Source organism: Telopea speciosissima, chromosome 7 (assembly GCF_018873765.1).
Source record: "Telopea speciosissima isolate NSW1024214 ecotype Mountain lineage chromosome 7, Tspe_v1, whole genome shotgun sequence".
In the NCBI taxonomy this organism is placed as follows: Eukaryota; Viridiplantae; Streptophyta; class Magnoliopsida; order Proteales; family Proteaceae; genus Telopea; species Telopea speciosissima.
The window spans coordinates 67,190,813-67,211,052 of NC_057922.1; the positions used below are offsets into that span (position 1 = coordinate 67,190,813).

The window sequence follows — 20,240 nt, forward strand, 5'->3', positions numbered from 1 at the left end:
CCTGTATTAGGTTGGTGGTTTCAAAGTGAGACTCAAAGCAGTGATACCAAATAGAAGTGGAGTATCATATTACGATGAATTTACTAAAATGCTCATCAGTCTTGTCCCCATTCCTTTGGCCTAACCTGCCCCGCCCCCTTTTCTGCACCCCTGTTCCCGCCCTCTTGTTCCTTGGTGTATAAACCCTCAACTCCCTAATCACCACCATATACCCTCCTCTCTCCTGGCGACGGCAGTACTGTCCTCCCTGATTGCTATCAAACAATCAGCTGAAACCAGGATTAAGAAGAGGAACTACTGCACCATGAGCCCTTGACCCTTGCCTATTGCTTTCCTCTGCCTGCCAAATACTTCTGTGTTTCTTGCAGTCAGAGCTATGGAGGTTCACGCCGGTCTTCTGATGCTGGTGAGGTGGTAGGGAAGATACTTATCTCCCAACAAGATTCTTTTAAGGTGAATTTACGGATTCTAAGGGTGTTAAACGGTCCGGTTTCAGTTAAACGGTTCGGTTTGGTTCATCTCAATTTTGAAACCATAACCGAATCATTTATTAAATGGTTTCACGTTTCGATTTTAAACAGGTCGGTTCGGTAAACGCTTTCTGTTTGATTTTGGCACATTTATGTACATTTCAGAGTGTTAAGCGGTTTATGCGGTTAAACAGTTTGGTTTGGTTCAAACCGTTTAACTAAACGACCTCAATTTTGAAACCATAACCGAACCATTTATTAAATGGTTTCACAGTTTGGTTTAAACGGTTCGGTTCGGTTTCAGTTTGATTTTGACACCGTTAATTCTATCCAACTGTCTCAACTCACTCATACAATTTAAAAGGGTAACTAAAAAAATAGTGAAGTGAACTACTCACCGAGTAATCCCTGTCCCCTCTTCTTGTATTTTCTGTTGGAATGGTTCCGAAGACATTGACCACGTTTTTTTCGCTTGCCCCTTTACCTCTACCATCTGGAAAAAAGCCCTTTCGTTTATTTGGCCTCGTAGCAAGAGACACCTACCCTTAGTGACTCTGGCTGATCATGACTTTCCCTGGCTGCACTATCTGCGACACTGTAGGCAAGCTTGTGTTTGGCGCTACTCTCTACCACATTTGGATAGAGAGGAACCTTAGGAGATGGACCTTCAACTCTCGCTCCTTTGACTTGATTTGGAAAGCCATCTTTTGGGATGTCTCCTCTAAGCTTACTTTTGTGCCTCATAAGGCTTTTTTGGATTCCCCAAGGAACAGGCATATTGTTGTATCCTGGGGTTTAGATAGTGCTCTCTTACGTCCCCATTCCCACCCTTAGTTGGGTCTGGGCCTCTGGGGTCTGTCTCTCCCCCTCCCCCCTTTTCTCCTTCTCGCCCCCCTCGGGCTTTGGTAATACATTTTTTATTCACAAAAACAAAAAAAACTATTTCACTCTCTATAGTGACATATAGAAGGACCATATATATATATATATATGGGAGAAAGAAGGCTGCTAGGTTGTGTGGGTAGTGTATATTCCACGCAGCCAACCTCCAAAGTGTCGGATTAGAATCACGCAATAATGACCCTTGATTTAATGTAGGCTATAAAAAATACTTAATTTAATTCAATTATATTTTTATTCTTATTTTAATACTGATTGTGCAGGTTATCGGTTTGGTTAATAAAAGTTTACCAAAAATAACTATTAACAATTAAGGCAGATTCTCTCTCTCCCTTGTCTCCTCCTTCAGCCTTGACAGTAAGTCCCTCTTCATTCTCCCATGAATCTTCCATCCATCTATCTACTTGCTTCTTCTTGTTCTTCTTCCATATTGATTGATTGATTTCGAGATTCCAAACAACTCTATTGTCAACTCTTCCTTAGTTTTTAACCTTGAACTTTGGATGTTATAACTGATTTTTTTTTGGGTGAATAGATATTCATTACCAAAGAGAAACCCCCCAGGGGGAAACAAAGAAAGAATACAAGGAAAAGCACCTCTTAGGAGGGAGGGGGGGAGGGAGAAGGGAGGCCCCTGGATACAACAATGTGCCTGTTCCTTGGGGAGGGGCTCCAACAAGGGGCAAACTTAGAAACTTGGCTTAAAACTTCAAAGGAGATGGAGCCCCAAATCTGACTGAATGATCTAGAGTTGGAAGTCCATTTCCTGAGATTGCGCTCCATCTAGATGTGAGAGATTGCAACATTGGAGGCAAGTTTTCCAATAACATAACAGACAGAATTCCCAACAAAAACCGAGGCAACCCAATGCTACTCACGGAGGAAGGGGAGAAGCCTTCTACTTCTAGGCCAGCATTTGGCAAGGATGCCAGACCAAATAGAAGAAGAGAATGGGCAAGCAAAAAATAGGTGGTTGACATCTTCAGAAGCATTCCAGCAAAGGCAACATGAGACAGAAACTGAGATCTACCGATGTTGGAGAAACGACTTCGTTGGAAGGAAGTTAGACAGGGCTCTCCAGAGCAAAAGCTATGGCAAGGGATACGACCTTTGAACCAAACAAGTCTATACCAGGGGACCAACGGGCCTCTGGATCTAATGAGCTCCCAGGCCGACTAGAGGTAAAGAGACCCAAATGAGAGGAAGCCAACTGAACAACATCTCCCAATCTAGAGGATCTGCTAGGGAAGGAGGGGAGAGCATTCCATAAATCTTCAACTTGGTTGGAGGGAGCTGAGATCCACCCATCTTGGACCATAATAACAACTACAAGAGAATGTCTATGAAGGCCAATCCTGTGATTCATAGCCGTCACGGCGGTTAGGCGATCCAAGGCGGTGGAGAGGATAAAAATTCAAGACAACACCAAGTAGGCGCCCAAGTCGACCAAAACGCCTGGAAACCTAGGCGTTGCCTAGGCGGCGCCTTAGCGACACCTTGACAACTATGCTGTGAATTTCTCTAGAGCTAACGAAAGGAAGGAGAACTCCCCAAGGGTGCCAGTAATCAAGCCAGAGCCTAGTAGAGGATCCATCAACAATCTTAGAAGTGATAATTCCATAGGCTGTATGTCTAAGGGAGAGGATCTTTCTCCAAACCCAAGAGGAGTCTGGGGAAATGTTGACAGTCCAAATAAAGTCATTGCACAGGAATCCAAAATATAACCAATCCACCCAAATACTGTCTTTCTTAGCAGCAATCTTCCAGATCAACTTTATTATGCCAACCAAGTTGACCTCCTTAATTCTTCTCAAGTCGAGGCCTCCCTCCTTAAGGGGAAGGCAAATTGAGGCCCAACTAATAGGGCGAAGGAACCGAGAAGAATCAGAACCTTTCCAAAGAAAAGAACACATGAGAGATTCCAGCTCTTTGATGATAGACTGAGGAAGCTCAAAAATACCAGACCAATAAATGTAGGCCAATTGAAGAACAAATCCAATCAGCTCAAGGCACCTGACATATGAGAGAAGTTTGCCTTTCCAAAGTTGAAGCCTCTTGCGGATAGTATCAAGGATAGGAGTGCAGCCTAGCTGGAATGAGGGGCAGCCCCAAATATTTCACTGGAAGACAACCAAGGGGAAAGGCAGTCCTAGCTTGGAGAGAACTCTTATCCACCTCTGAGAGACCAGCCAGGAATAAGAGGGATTGATTAGGATTTATTCTAAGGCCAGATAAGCTTCCAAGATGATTCAGACAATCCATAATGGTCAATGGAGAGGATATTGGCTTTAGAGAAGATCATTAAATCGTCAGCAAAGGCAAGATGAGTAAGCTTAAGCTTCTTGCACTTGGGGAGAGGAGAAATTAACTGCTGATCTGTCTTACACTGAATATCTCTTGAAAGCACTTCCAAGGCAATAGAGAAAATGAGGGGAGATAAGGGGCAACCTTGCCTAATCCCAACCTTCGAGGAAAAGAAGCCAATTGGACTCCCATTAATAAGCAAAAAGAATTGAGGAGTGGAGATGCAGTGGTAGATCCAATTCACAAAAGCTGGAGAGAATCCCATCTTGTTGAGGACATTGACAACATAGTCCCATCTCAAAGAATCGAAAGCTTTGTGGATATCAATCTTCATCAAAGCAGTAGGAGAGTGCCCTTTTCTCTCAAAACCACGGACCAACTCATGAAAAAGGAGAATATTATCTGAAATACTATGGCCTGCAATAAAAGCTGATTGATTTTCGCTGACAAGAGAGCCCACAACCAACTTGAGCCTATTTGCAAGCACATTGGCAATAAATTTATAGATAGCATTGCAAAGGGAAATAGGCCTGAAACCTAACATAGAAGAAGCTCCTTCTTTCTTGGGGATAAGAATAAGGAAAGTATGGTTTATACCTTTGATTTGGCTGGGATTGAAGAAGAAGCTCTGGATAGCCTTGATAAGGTCCCCTTTAATAATATCCCAACAAGAAGAGAAGAAGCCCTTATGAAACCATCCGGACCTGGAGATTGATTTGCCTTGTGAGAGTGAACAGCCCGAAGGATTTCTTCTAAAGTTGGAATGGATAGAAGAGAACTTCGAAGAGAGTCGGGAATGAACTTATTAAGAAGCCCCTCTGAAATAGGATCTGATGCATCATTGATACTTGGACAAAACAAATACTTAAAGTACCGGACTGTCTCAGCCTTAATACCCACCACCGAAGTAAGAGAGGAGCCATCAGGAGCTAAGAGAAAGGAGATAGAATTGGGATTAATTCTAGCCTTCATGGATCAATGTAAGTAGGAAGTGTTAACAACTCCAAGCTCTAACCACTTTTCCCTAGCTTTTTGTCCAAGGAAACTCTCCTTTTGGACTATACAATTCGACAGATCCATGCAGTCTTGCTTTTCTTCCTCAGCAAGGTGGGCGTTGAAGGGATCATTTTGGAGCCTTACTTGAATGTCAAAGAGCTTGCTTCTGCAATCAGCAACCAGGGCTGAAACATTACGAAAGGTCTCAGAATTCCATCTTTTAAGGGCACCCTTAACGTTGCGAAGCTTTTTGGCTAAGGGCTAAGAGAAGGGTAGAATAAGCAAAGACAGGCTTATCCCAGGCAGATTGAACAACAGAGAGAAAGTCTGAATGGGAAGTCCACATCAAAAAAATTTGAAGGTCTTTGAACCAAAAGATATATAAGGCTGGATGAGGAGAGATATAGGGGCATAGGGCTATAGTCAGAGATACCTGGAGGTTCAAAGGTAGCATGAGAGGAGGGGAAAGCCTCTAGCCAAGCTTCATTAACCAAAACTCTGTCCAACTTACACGTAATCCTACTACTGCCACTTCTTTTGTTATGCCAGGAGAATTTCAGCCCAGACCAGCGGAGATCATCAGTACCGATATCAGCAAGACAATCATTAAAGGCCTCTATCGAAAGACTGTCTAGGTGATCTCCACCTTCTTTTTCATCCTCAAATCAAACACAGTTGAAGTCACCACCGAGAGCCCAAGGAAGGGGTCCTACTTGATGACCAATGCTACGGAGATCTTCCCAAAGATTAACACGCTCTGAGGAGCTGTTAGAAGCATAAATAGCAGAAAATAAAAAAGGATGGTTTCCTTGAGAATCACAAATTTTAAGGTGAAGGAATTGGGAAGAAGAAACTAAAAGGGAGACTTGGAGCTTAGCTGGATTCCAGAGCAACCAGAGACGCCCATTAGGGTGATGAAGGTAATTGGAGAGAAAAGACCAAGAAGGGGCAACAGCAGAGGCGATGTGAGCAGAGTTGGATTCAGTAACTCTAGTTTCAAAGAGACAAACAAGAGTAGCATGATGGGATTTAATGAGGTTCCTGACTTCCGCTTGTTTGATCGATGAATCAAGACCTCGAGTGTTCCAAATAATGGCTTGATTCATTTGGAAATACTGAGAGGGAACATTGAAGCAAGGTTCGAAAACTCGGGTCTCGGTGGCATCTCGGCCAGGCCAGAAACCGAGACAAGCCGAGATCTCGGCGAGTTGATGCATTTTTTTTTTTTTGGACTCGGACCCCCAACTCGGTGGGTTGTACACATATTTTGGGTCTGAAACTTGGTATCCAGCCTATTTCAGGCCATTTAAACACAATGGCATGCCCAGATTTGCCAAAAAACAAGTCCAAATATGAGTTTCACTTTGGACCATAGGTTGGTAGGCGACGAGTCGTACTAAAACAACATAATCTATATATAATTTAGTAAAACATAGCAAATTAGCAATCAAAACATTCTAATTAGCACACATCAATCAAAACATTCAAATAAAATGTACATTACATCAATGTTCACTTAATTTGTTACATAAAATGAGATTGAACAAGAAATTCATCCCTATATCGATCCACATAGAATTCCCATGTCATGGAATTGCTATAGTGTTGCAAATAGTGTGACACAGCTTCCATATAAGTCTTCTGATCAACATATACCAATCTCCCTATCTTAGGGTACATGGGAGGCTGTTGGTATGAGGTGTAAGATCCACTGCTACTGTCATATTGAGTTTGAGGCATGTATGACTGGTTTGGGACTAGGAATGTATACCCAACACCTGACCTAGAGCTTTGACTGTCATACTCAGCTGCTGACTGCCCATACTGACCATAGGCACTATAATCAGAACCGGTGCTCTGCTGGCCATAGTCATTGCCATGATGATCTTTGAGATGATTGCCATGATCGATGCTCACTAGTAGTATCTATACTCATGCTTCGAAACTTGTAAGCATGGTGTTCATACTGCTGTTGTCCTCCTCCTGAGCATATGACTAATGTGAGTGTTTGCGACCCTTCTTTCTGTTGTATGTTTTAGGGTGGCCACCATGGTCTTGATCTTGAGTGGCATGCGAAACCGAGACTCACCGGTGAAACGCACAGGTCCTCCTACGCCCAACTTCTCGCTCGATCGCTCGCAAGATCCCCTCACGACGATCATCATAATAACCGCCACTCCGCATGCCACTAGCAGCAGCAGCCTTCACCACCATCACCATCACCAACACTAGCATCACCAGTGTCATCACCACCACCATCATCATCATCAGCAGGACTTCCTACAACAGGCTCAAAAGGTTTCGGTGACTCGCATGTGCACGCCCCTCTTGCGTCGACATATATTCATCAACATCGGTTGCGATTCTGACGCAATGGTGGGGTCGGGCCTACCCCAGATTGATCCATATCGGTGTACCACGATCCCTCACCCACTGGAATAGGGGATCCTCATTGTCATCGTGAGTCCTCTTGAAAAATGTTGGACAGTTCAATGGGTTCTATATCATTGGCCTCAATTCCTTCACGTATGTGCCTCATCTTTAATCTCATATCAGAGCGCACCCACAAGCTCGCTCCATGCGTTCGCTACCCAACCTATTCCGCCTCTTTGAATGTATCAATGAGAATGTACTCGATTGCGCTCACATCGGAGGATGAACAAGTTTGTGAGAGCACTCTCACCGCTACCTTCCTCAGGTTGGGTGAACTTGTACCATAAAGCACCCACCATATGATCGCATTACAAATATAGAATAGTAAGAATATGTACATTTTAAAGAGATAAAATTATAATTCATAAATGTAATATCATGCCACCTACCAGGGTCGACTTTTGTCTACCCTCCACTGCAGCCTAGTCGATCGAAACTTGCTTGAGGCCTCTCTGAAGTATTTGATCTATTTTCAATTTGAGGCATTAGTATTTCCTATTTAGTAATTACATTCATAAACTAACTACCAAAGTGCCAAAGTCCCATACTCTCACCTCATCATTCAAGCGACTTGTGTCTTTGGATGGGGCTCCAACTTGAGTAACACTGAATCGCCTCTAACAATTCTATGTCTAGCCCAAGATCATGGGAGTAGTGATACTTTGGATTCAAATAGTATCTTTGGTAAAGTAAACACCACAAATATGATTTGTTAGTGACTTAATCGCTTTAATGCCTTTAGGGTTTTGAATATGTAAATGTAAAAAAGTTATAACATTTAAAGTATAAAGTATGTTGAACTCATGACCTTATGCAATGGATGACTCAAGTGCTTCTCCCACCGCTCATCAATGATGTTAGTGTAGGACTTTGCAGCCGAGGTATAGCGACTCTAACCATTTCCTTCATTTTTGGATGGCAGCATAAATATGGCCCAAAGTAGGCTTCTTCTCTGTATCAACCATCCTCAGATCGCCACCACTGGCTCTAATATGCCAACCACTTTCCCAAGTCCTTCCAAAATCCATCATTTGCAATGGTCTGTTGTGCTACCTTTGTTTCTTCTGACTTAGAACCTTGCCAACCAAACCATTCATGACTTGCAAACATACACCTTAGACCTATCGCCTTACTCTGAAAGCTCTTCAATGCAATGTAATTGGTGGTAAATCGAGTGACACCAAGCCTCACTAAATCTCCATTGCATTTCTCCCTCATCAAGGCTAAAGCATAAGAATGGTTGTACACAAAAGTTGTCACTTGTCTTGCCCTATTTACCACACCCGCCACCAAAGTCTTTTTCCCCATGTCCTTCAGCATTAAATCAATAGAATGGGCTGCACATGGGGTCCAAAAGAGCCGGATCCTCTTACTCTTCTTATTCATCAACTTCTCTCCAGCCTTTTTATAGTTTGAACCGTTATCCGTCACAATTTGGATAACGTTCCTTGGTCCTACTTCCTCCACCACTTGCTTCAACTCCTTATACAAGTATGATGCATCCTTTATATGCTTTGATGCATCGATAGACTTCAAGAATATAGTCTTTCCATTGCAACTCACCATGAAATTTATGATGGACAGCCTAGTAGGTCCAGTCCAACCATCAGCCATAAGAGTAACCCCATATGTCTCCCACATTGGCTTCAAACCATCAATGTATTCTTTTAGCTCCTCTACCTCCTGAGGCAAATATACATTGTATAATTCAAATGGTGAAGGTCCCTTCCATCCTGCACCAGCCCTCCCTGCAGCATCAAGGAATGCATTATAGTATGTTCCTTGTGCTACATTGGCTGGAATGCCATGGTGAACTTGCTGAAGGCTTTTCGTGCTTTCTCTTGTTTACCACCAAATACTTGTGGGATGGTTGGCTGGTAGGCATCTTGTTGCCTAAAAGTGGTGGGATCCTGCTCAAAAATGGGTTCTGGACCTTGTACTCGTGGTCGGGTTTGGGGTCGTGGTATATTTCTTGTCCCAGTGCTTCTCCTCCTCTCATCTTCTTGCACTGGTGCAGCTGAGCCAGATCCACCAGCTCCTCTTGCTTGCTCATATGCTCTTATATTATCAAAATGAAAACTTTGTCTACTCTCAGCCAAAGTCTGCTGGTAAATTCTCCATTCAGCCTTTGATTGAAACTCACCAGGTGGAGGCCCAATGTCAGTATCATCTCCGCCACGGACCTCTGCACCAGCCCTCTCTAGTATTGCCTCATTAAACTCTTGTTGCATTCTTTCCCTCTCAGATTTTTTTAATCTTCCTCCTTTCAAATGTTGTGTCATTGCCACTTTCACTTGGATAGGAACATTTGGGCTTGATGAAACATCCTTACCTGTATCAGACAAGTGTTGCTTTAACCTGGTGGCTCCTCCAGATAGCAACTTCCCACAATAATTGCATTTGGACTTCTTTTTGTCTGCGGACATGGGAACTCCATGTTGCCATGCTATATCAGACATTGTATACAAAATGTCTTATGTTTTACACTGTTACATAAAAAAGCATGTATTAATAACCATGGATCACTTAAAGTAAGGTATTCAAGACTTAAAGTATGCTATTCATAACTCTTAAACGTAATGTCAAGCTACTAGAACTATGAAATAACTATCTCTTATTTATCCCCTAACCCTAGTATTTATTTGTTAATTAAAAATAATATTTTGAATTTTTTTAAAACTATTTATACCTTAAAGTATAAGAAAAATATAATGTAATGATGAATTTGACACCATTTGAAGTTGAATATTATGTACATATGTTGTACATAATTTTCCATAAGCAATAAGTATTTTTCCTTAATATTATATATATTTTTTTAATTTTTATAATATATTTATTAAATCTGAAAAATAAAATAATTTTTTTAATGGGTGAAAATAAAAAATTAATCCATGGGGCTGTAGAGCATCCCAAGTAGTTTAACATATATCAAAATCATTTTCAAACAATCACTATTCATCCTATTTTTTTCATTTTCTTTTTTCAAATAAATCATTTATTTTTCCAGAAATTATAATAAATAATTTATTAACTGAAAAAAAAATCCGACTCCATGAAGTGATAGATCGGGCAAAGATGTTCAACATATATTAAAACCACATGAATCTAACAAGGATTACAAAAAAAAATTTTGGAAAAAATAGATTTGGGGAAGAAATAGAAAACACCTTTGAAATCTTGCAAATAGGTGATGATGCTCCAAATTGGCACTTGAATCTTCACTTTGGCACTTCAATCTAACTCCAAACAATGCATTCCATCCAACAATCGAAAGAAAGAAGAAGAAATTTGAAGGAGAGGTGTTTTTCCCCTTGGTTTAGAGCCTAAGAACTTCTGTTCCTGCTCTCTCTTATGTTGGAAATGGGTTTTTGGGTGAAAATTGGGCTAAATACAAGTAAATAGCACCTTTGGGCCCAACCGAGATCTCGGCGATCTCGAGATCTCGGCGAGATATTGTTTTTTTTGTACTAAAAATATCTTGATTTTCACCTTCGAGATCTCGGTCGAGAAATTGCACTTTTAGGAACCGACTAGCAACTCGACTCGGTTTTGCCCAAAACCGAGAAACTCAGCGAGATCTCGCGAGTTCTCGAACCTTGCATTGAAGTTCGCACAAAGCTGTCATCAAGACAAGAAAGGATACTTTTATGGCAGTGTTGGAAGGAACGAACAGGAGGGGATAGAGGAAGAGCTGAAGCAAGGGTGGAGGAAGGCAAGGGAGACAGGGAGAAATGCAAAGAGTCGTCGGGTGAAGGAGAAGGGTCCAAGTAGCCAGAGTCGGGCAGATCCATAACCGGAACCGAACCCAACAAGGAGGATTGGGTTGAAGAAAGGATAGAAGGTTGAACTGGGGGAATAGAATGGTTGGGATTAGGGGAAAGAGAGAGGTTAGGCGTAGTCAGGTTCAAGGGAGGACCCGGTCCAAGAAGGTACCGAGAGGAAACTTTAATAGGAGAGTTTTAATAAAGGGGTAAAAGGAGAATAGAGGAAGAACGATTTGAAGGGTTACCCGATGAAGAGGGTCGATCAACAAAGCGCGGGGGAACCACTCGAGGTGAAGCAACAGGAATCGCAGAAGCTGGAGCACCAGGAGGAGAAGCAGAAGGCTGATGGCAACAGGGCAAAGTGCAAGGCGAATGACGAGAGATAGCCACAACCTCAGGGTTTTCAAAAGTGACAGGGATGTCAAAGCTTGCCACAGTATCCGTACCAAGAGGACCATCGGTTGTAAGTTGGAAAGGAGAGAACTTGTTGTGACAGATGGTCCTAGCGGCTTGATGGACCAGCAACCAGGAAGAAGGCCTTTCAAATCTGCGAGGAGAATTCAGTTATAGAACCATAATTATCAAGGCGTTGCCATGGTGACGCCATGGCGTCTAGACTCCTTGGTCGCCTTGGACGCCATGGCGGTGTCGCCTTGTTTTTTTACCCTCTAAAATGCCATGGTCGCCTTCCCATCTTGATAACTATGCATAGAACATGAGTTAGGGAGAATTCAATCCAACCTGATCAGATGACGTTAGCCGTCTGAGAAGTGGACTTTCTCTTCTTAGTTCTTACTACTTATGGAGAGGTCACGAAAGGAAATACGAATTGCAGAATTTCTCTGCCCGTCATTCCTTCTTTTCTTCTCCCTCCACCATGGCCTGCCTAGCGATTAATGAAGACTAATCTGAATTACAATCCATTTGGTTCGGGGAAGAGGATTCCAGTCTAGTGGTATAGATGGACTGCCTAAGCGGACATGGGAATTGAGTTCCTTCTCTGACAAAAATAGTGGATCCCACAGACCAGAATTTCACCATGATCATACATGAAAAGCTAGGGAGTGTGAAGGTAAATAGGTTTGGTCCGTATCAGACCCAACTATCTTATGCATATAGGCCATGAATTCTTGGAGAATGGAATCAATTAGGATTCCATTGTTAGTGGAATAAAAAAATCTAATCCATATAAAAGGTGTAATATGAAGTGATTTGATGGTTTCCTTGATCGATGATCTTGAACAGGTCTTGATAAGATGCAGACAATTGGGGAGGCTGGGTGGAATCCAAAGGAGGAGACAAGGGAGAGAATAAGGGAGAGAGAGAGAATCTGCCTTGATTGTTAACAGTTATTTTTTATAAACCTTTATTAACTAAACCGTTAACCTACACAACCAGTAATAAAATAAGAATAAAAAATTAATTTAAATTCAGTATTTTTTTTTTATTACCTATATTAAATCAAGGGTCATTATTGCATGATTCTAATCTCACACTTTAGAGGTAGGCTGCATGGAAAATACACTACCCACGCAACCAAGCAGCCTTATTTCTTCCTATATATATATATATATATATATATATATAATAACAAACTCAGCTTAGCCCAACTTAATGGGGTCGACTACATGGATCCAATTAAAACAAAGTAGAATACTGAGGTCTAAACGTAAAAAGGGGAATGAAGACATGGGAAATAAGATGAGAAATGAAAATTGGAAAATGACAAATGAAAGATGGAAAATAAAAGAAAAATGAACGATGAAAGTGAGAGGAAAAAGCCACAGCCCAGCAAGTCGGGAGAATCTCAGCTAAATAGGATTTGCTACATGGATCCTTGCCCTCCAATAGGCTCTATCCGAGGTCATACTTGGTACAAGACTATGCATGTCCTTCCTCACAACTTCTCCCATGGTCATTTTAGGCATGTCCTTATCTCTTTTAGCTCCGTCAATCAAAATCATATCACTCCTCCTTATTAGGGCGTCCCTAGGCCTCCGTTGAACATGACCATACCACCTCAAACGACTCTCTCAGAGCTTGTCATTGTTCGGGGCAACTCCCAAGTCAGCTTTAATACGTTTATTCCTTACTTTATCCTTCCTAGTTTTTCCACACATCCATCCTAACATCCTCATCTATGTTACACAACTTCTCAATATGACACTTCTTAACTGCCCAACATATTGCCCCATACATCATAACCAGTCGTACAACAGTCCTATAGAACTTTCCTTTTAAGCTCTAAAGGAATATGTCGGCCACACAACACTCCAGATGCACCTCTCCACTTCATCCATCCCACTCTAATTCTGTTGAGTTATGTAACCCGCAATGGTATTTTGGGTTTTCCCCCCTATAGCCGACTCATTCATTAGAGTTGGTTATGAGAGGGGCTTAATTGTAATTCTGTTATTAGTGATTTTATTATAAATAGAAGGGCTTGGTGATCACATTGATCTTCCAATCATTACAACCATTAACATTCTGTTAACATGGTATCAAAGCTAGATCTGATCTAGGTTACAGATTTTTTCCATCGTCACTTCTCTTCTCTCTCTCTCCCTCTCTCTCGATCTCCATCTCCCTTCTCTTCTCTTCTTGGTTCTCTCCTATCACAAAGGGCAACACTAACGAAGTGTTCTATTGATCTAGCTGCTGCCCTATATACCACCTCGATCAAGGAATGAAATAATCTATTTTTTGGACCGATAATTGCTGCTCCCTTTTGCGATTGTGGAATCTTCACCTTTAAAGATCGAGTCTTTCCCTTATTGAAGATCCAGCCCTGCACCTCTTGAGCAATACCTATCATCATCATCAACAACCATTTAAGTTTTTTGATACCTACGATTTCAAGCTTTCAGGGTTTTCTTCAAAACCTTGATAAAATCGACTTTGCTGATTTGGGGTCAATTTTTTTTGGATATTGCTGGTTTTTGGAGGACAGTTTGGCCTACATCAAAGGAGTACTCGACCCAAATTTCAGCCCTTTCTGCCAAGTATTTTTGGAGATTTTGAAATTCCCCATCTCAGGATCGATTTTCCCAAAATTTTGATCTATTTTTTTGGGGTTTTCTTGCTGGTTCGATCTAGTGATTTGATTGTGTCCTGATGTCTGACAATTCTACTGCTTCCTCTGGGACTGATGGGCAGCCGTGGAATGAGTCGCTCAAACTTGATGGTACAAACTACCTAATATGGTCCAGATCTACATACTTGACTATTGCTTGTCAAGGGCTTACAAAACACATCACTGAGACTACTAAGAAGCCATCTACAACAGGTCCTCTTCAAAATCGATGGATCTCCAATGACTCTCTAGTCATGTCCTTTTTACTTAATTCTATGCAACCAGATCTCGCTAGTGGATACTTCTTGTTGGATACTGCTACTCAGATATGGATTGCTACAAAGGAGACCTACTATCAGGTGGGAAATGATGCTCAGGTATATGAACTCCGTAAGAAAGTTCATGAAATCACCTAGAAAGAACTTTCCATCTCCCAGTATTATGCTGCCCTTCATAGCTTATGGCAACACCTAGATTACTACACTGACTACCAGCCCACTAATGCAACAGACATTGCTGCCTATCGCAAGCATATGGACAAGATCAGAGTTTATGATTTCTTGGCTGGATTAAATGTCGAATACGATCAGATTCATGTTCAAGTCCTTAGCAGATTACCTTTTCCCACGTTGGAGTAGTCTTATGCCTTGGTTCATACTGAAGAAAATAGACAGATTGCCATGCTTCATCCTCCTACTATTGATCGATCTGCCTTACAAATTAGTTCAGGTTCCACTCCCATATCTGGTGGGTATTCTCGCACTAGTGATACCTCTAAGGAGGCTATTAAATGTGAGCACTACCATAAGCCATATCACACCAAAGCCACCTGCAGGAAACTTCATGGTAAACCTGCTGATTTTGAAGTCGAACGTGGTCATGGAAAGTCCAAGCCCAAGGCTAATCACGCTGAAGCCGCTGCAACTCCTTCTACAGACACTGGTCTCACTCTGGATGAACTTCAAGTTTTCCATCAAATGTTAAAGGCCTCTTCAACTGCACCTACCACGCCATCTACACCTGCTGGCCCTTCTAGTTCTCACTTTGCTTCAGGTATTCCAGTCGTTAGTCGCTGTGCATCGGCAGTCACCAGTCCCTAGATAGACTCCGGTGCTACTGACCACATGACTAGTTCCTCCCAACTCTTTCACCAGTATTCTCCCTCTTCAGGAAAAGACACTGTTCGAGTAGGCTTAAGGTTCCCTTTCTTCTATCTCTGGAAAGGGTTCTATTCATTGCTCTCCTAACCTTACATTATCCTCTGTCTTGCATGTTCCTTCTTTCTCTACTAATTTTCTTTCAATTAGTAGTCTTACTAAAGATTTTGATTGCAAAATAACATTTTTCCCTCTCATTGTGTCATACAGGATCTGGTGACAGGGACAACGATTGGGGGTGGTAAGGCACATGGTGGTCTTTACTTACTTGACACGGATTTGACTTCGATGTTGATCTATTAGGATGGAGAGGGTCATAAAGTAGGTGTAACAGAACACGGAATAGGGGGTATAGAATTACGAAAAGGAGTTGGGAGAGAGAAAGGCAGCTGCTTCGTCTTATCGCATCCCAACACCGTCTTTCCCTTCACAAACTACTAACCCAATCTCATATGATGGACCGAAATGAGAGCGCTACAATGCCTTTGAAAGCCCTAATTTCTCAATCCTTCCATGAAAGCTTCTTTTCTTCTGAGTCTTAATTAGTGCAAGCCCTTGCGTACATCGGACCACCGCCAAATAATAAGTACCCACACCCCCAAGCAGAGTTAGTAAAGCGTGTAATAGGCGACCATTTCTAATGCAAGAAGTCGACCTCGAACCAGTGAGAAACCAATGAGAGATCGATTGCAGCCAGGATCAACACGATAAGGATCTATTAATGGTGTGCAACAGCAGCAATCCTTGAAGATGATTGGGAATTTAATTTGGTCTTCAAAAGGGTATCTTCACAATAGTTTATTGCAGTCACAGAAAACAGCACAGCAACGTATATCAAACAGGAAAAGGAGAAGAAAACAAAGAAGAGAAGATAGAAGAGAAAGGGGGTAGGGGAATGGGCTTCTCACCCTAGGTCTCTCACTCACAGCTATCCCAGCTGTTGAAACATGGAATTTCTCCCATAACCGATGGCCGATGGTCGATGGCAACAAGGCCTGAAAATTCTTTTCTCCAAAATCTGTTATTTCATTATAATGTGATGCCTATTAATAGCTTAGGCAAGCATACAATAAAATAGAAACTAATCTAAAATAGAAACTTAGGAAAATAAAAACTACTAAATCTAATCCAAAATAGAAGGCAACTAAAATTAGAAACTACTAGGCCTTATAGTTCAGCCTTCTAAACAAGCAAGGAAACAAAAATAGAAACAAACTAAATAAGAAACTAAAATAGGAGAATATACACCCAAATTATTGTTCTCGTGAACAATGTCACGTGAACAGTAAGTGAACAGTATTTTCTGACTTTTATTTTTGTCCTCTTCTTCAAGCTCTGATCTGCATCAACTCGCCCCCTCTTAGAAAAATTTTGTTTAAGTTACAAATTTGACATTGTTCCTCTAAAACTAAGCTTTTATCACTTTGGTGGGCCCATAGCGACCTGAATTAGGGTTTTGGAACCCTAGGTTGCACCATGGTATTGATAGAATAAAGAACACCATGGGACCAGCTGCTTATATTAAATGTGAACACCCTGATCAAAGATTCAGGTATCACAATTTGTGATTGAATCAGTCTTTGGATGAAGCGATGAACCATCCACTAGATCTAATTCTGATATCTTAATCCCTGGCTCTAGTAACACTTAGAAAATTATTTTTTTACCATATAAAGTATCTAATAAAATACTTAATTTATGAAAAAAATAAATGAATTACCACCCTCCCAGCCCCTAAATCCTTATTTTGGGGTTTGTTGAGTACAAAACCCATATCTTTGTCAATATCCAACAGCACAACCAGCTCAACCTATCATAGGCAACCCCACTCCCTCTACCATCCCCCCCCCCCCCTAAAAATCATTTTTCTCCACTCAGCATCCAAGTAAGGTTTTAATATATTAGGATCTTCTTTCATGTTAGAGATATTGGAATAAGAGCAAGTTTATGCACAAATGAAATAACCTTAATAGTTCAATCTAGAAAATACTTGAGTAGTTGAATCTACATCATGCAACTATACATTTGATCCACTAAGTAAATGCAACTCTTGCAGATTATTTTAAGGCATGGCAAGCTTGATGTTGCTTTCCTCTTTATTTTACCAAAGATTCAAACAATACAGTGCAGTTAGGACAAAAACATACCACATAAATCATTAACCTTCTTAGCCATTTCTTTGATTTCCTTCTCCACTTTCTTTATGCTTGTAGAATATGGTCCAAGACCCTGCAACCAACATATACAAGAAATTAAACAGATATGATATGGTACCAAATAACTAAATCAAACTCTCAAAATCCGTATTGCCAGTAGCTGAAAGAAATCCTTCAGGTGTACTTCTGATTGTTTGTCCCATGTTAGCTTTAATCTTGTTTCCTGGAGGATGGGGCTGATTAGTGGTTCATTGGTTGCCTATCGTTTATTGAGACTTGTACACTCTCTCTCTCTCACCCTCCCATTGCAATACATCAAAAATTACTAGGGGAAAAATGATGCTGGGTTCTTCTAAAATAAATGGTTTTTTTTTGCCACAGTGTTGTATATTTTCATAGCTAAAATTCTTAATCTTTTTCTTATTGGGAATTCAAAAAGTTATTATTAATCAAAGGGAACCAGTTTTACATTGAATAGGAGAACAATGATAAAACAGAAAACTTTCTACAAATAACAGGACATATAGAGAGAAATAATCAAAAGCTGGAGTGCTGGATGTCCTTACTCGAGACTCCCAATATAACCATTACATATAGACCCAAAGAAACAAAAGCTAGAAATCATTCCTCAAGAATCCAATATCAGGTTTTATCGGTTGGCCTCAGACCTAGAGCTACCTACCTCAAGCAATTCCTTTCTTGCTTATGTCCTCAAAGATTTTCCAACTGCATGAGGAATATCTTTCTTTGAGCCTTTGTAAACTCTTCAATTTCTTTCTCCCAGTGAACATTTTCTCTCAAATCAGGATTACATATTTATTCACTACATCATGTTCTTAACGGGAGTGCAAGAAATAGAAAATTCATCGAGGTAGTAGAGAAAGATTGGCACGAATCTTTATAAGATAGCTTCAAGAAATTAAGAACCCTAACTTGATCCAGTCACTCCAATTCCATATTTATATGATACCCAAAGAGTTGGTCAATGCTTCAGTCTGAAATAGGAAAAAAGAACTATGCCTTGGGAGCAAACCAAAGTTGTCGACAAAAAGATTCGTGACCAAAGAAAAACTCCAATCTTCGTTGAAAAAACAAAAGAAATTTGATGACAGCCAAATAGGGAGGGGGGGATTTTAAGGACTCTAGCCTTCTGCAGCATATAAAGGAAAAACTAGTGCCATCAAATAAATCACCATTTGGAACCGGTAAATCAAGCTAAAAAATTCATAATTTACACCAACCATCATATCTACGATGGCCAACGCAACTAAGTTCAATAAATTGCCAATATCTACACTCCCAAAAGAATATCGAACGAACATCTCTATGCTTTCCATCGATTAGAGGGTAACTTTTGTTTAAAAAAGAATATTTGAAGGAAACCCAATCAAAAGCAGTAATAAATGGTAAAAAGAAATACTCCAGAAAACTACTTTCAACCAAGAAAGACAGCACTTAGGGAGACATTTATTTAAATAATGAAACTGAGCCCCTAATAATCCTTATGCTACTGAGTCAAATGCTCTATGTGTGGTAAGAACTACTAAGGATAGCTGTCGTCACAAATTCTACGTCAGTAGCTAGAATCAGTTTCTTGTGTTAAAAGAAATATAGCAGAGCTGCGAAAACTACTGAGCCCAATTTTTTTTTCTTTTTTTGAGGTACTGGATACTTGAAGCCCTAAATGACATTTGAATGAGAAAAACAATCGAGATATCATCCATCGACCAAAAAGTAAGGGATCCTACAACATAATGGACGTTCAAGTACAGAAAACCTCACAAAATCCACCAAATCTGAGAAAAAAAAAAACATGTTAAATTGCGAAAATGAAACAAGCTAAAGAGAGAAACGTTTTATGTTTGTTAGCAAGAAAACGTACGTAAGTTTTGAGAAGAGCAATATCGTCTTCATCGAGAGGCCGTGGATTTTTCTCATTGATTTCTTCTTCAGGTTCGGGCGCCATGGTCGAACTTTCTTTTTTCCAAGCTTTCTTCGGTACCAAGAGAGCTGAGCGAGCTATCCTGCAGTCCTACCATTCTTCTAGCGTGTATATATACATATATATGGGAAGTGTTTCCTTGGGGGAGCGTAGCCCCTGCGCGTGCACTGGGACCAATGGGAGGTGCACACGAAAGCATCAACTGAGCAGTCATTTCCCATTTATCATAAAGAGGGGGGTCATGGGCCAATGGGAGCGCACACGAAAACATCAAAAGCTTATTTTATATGTATATATATTACTGTGCCTCTTCACATGGGATTATTACTTTTTTTTAAAAAGAAAGAATGATTAAAATAATCGATGTGAGAGGATGTAGGATACCCTTCTTGCTCATAGAAGCTATATGTGTGTGTGTGATTGCGCAAACCTGAATAATTGAATATAGGGTATTTTTTGGGGCACTATTCTCTGTGCCGCATCGCAGGCTGCGCCCAGGCACATGGGGGTGGGTGCAATGACCACCCTAACCCCTAGTGGCAGGCCCATGTGCCTAGGCGCAGCTTGCGCTGCGGCCCAAAGAATATTCTTCCTATTTATAATATGTCCTGTCTCCTCTCAAAATTATCATTTCGCTGTAAACCACAGAGCATCAGGGTCCCCTATAAATAGAGGATCCCCCCCTTAGGAGACTCCCCAAGCTTGGGAAACGTGCTCAATCTAGTTTTTTCCCTTTTTCCATGCTCAAAAGCCCTCTTTTAAGCTTTTCTCGAAGCCCTATCCATTCTCATCCAGAACCTACACCCCTGTTACGTACCTTGTATATGACTTGAGTCACCCAAAATCTCACCTTTTCACAATTCATGACCATATTTACTTGTTTCCAACTGTTACTCTGCCCGAAGTCTTAGTAGCGAAAGTTTAATTTCCAGTCGTTACTCTGTCCATAGTCCGAATAGCGAAATCTCATTTCCAACGATTACTCTACCCGAAATCTGAGGAGTAGCGAAATTCTTATTACAGTTGTTACTCTACGCGAAGT

At 41.0% G+C, this 20,240-nt stretch overlaps 1 protein-coding gene across 1 annotated transcript in view; it reads right to left on the reverse strand.

Moving 5' to 3' along the window:
- The window catches only part of LOC122668091 (26S proteasome regulatory subunit 7-like), a 41,479-nt gene extending 22,190 nt beyond the window's left edge, over positions 1-19,289 (reverse strand). Inside the window, exons 1-2 of the mRNA XM_043864649.1 lie at positions 19,139-19,289; positions 17,248-17,329 (exon numbers count right to left, since the gene is read on the reverse strand). Of these exons, the coding sequence (XP_043720584.1) occupies positions 17,248-17,329; positions 19,139-19,222 (166 nt within the window). The 5' untranslated portion in view covers positions 19,223-19,289. The remainder of the gene's footprint in view (positions 1-17,247; positions 17,330-19,138) is intronic.
- Between the last annotated feature and the right edge of the window lie 951 nt (positions 19,290-20,240).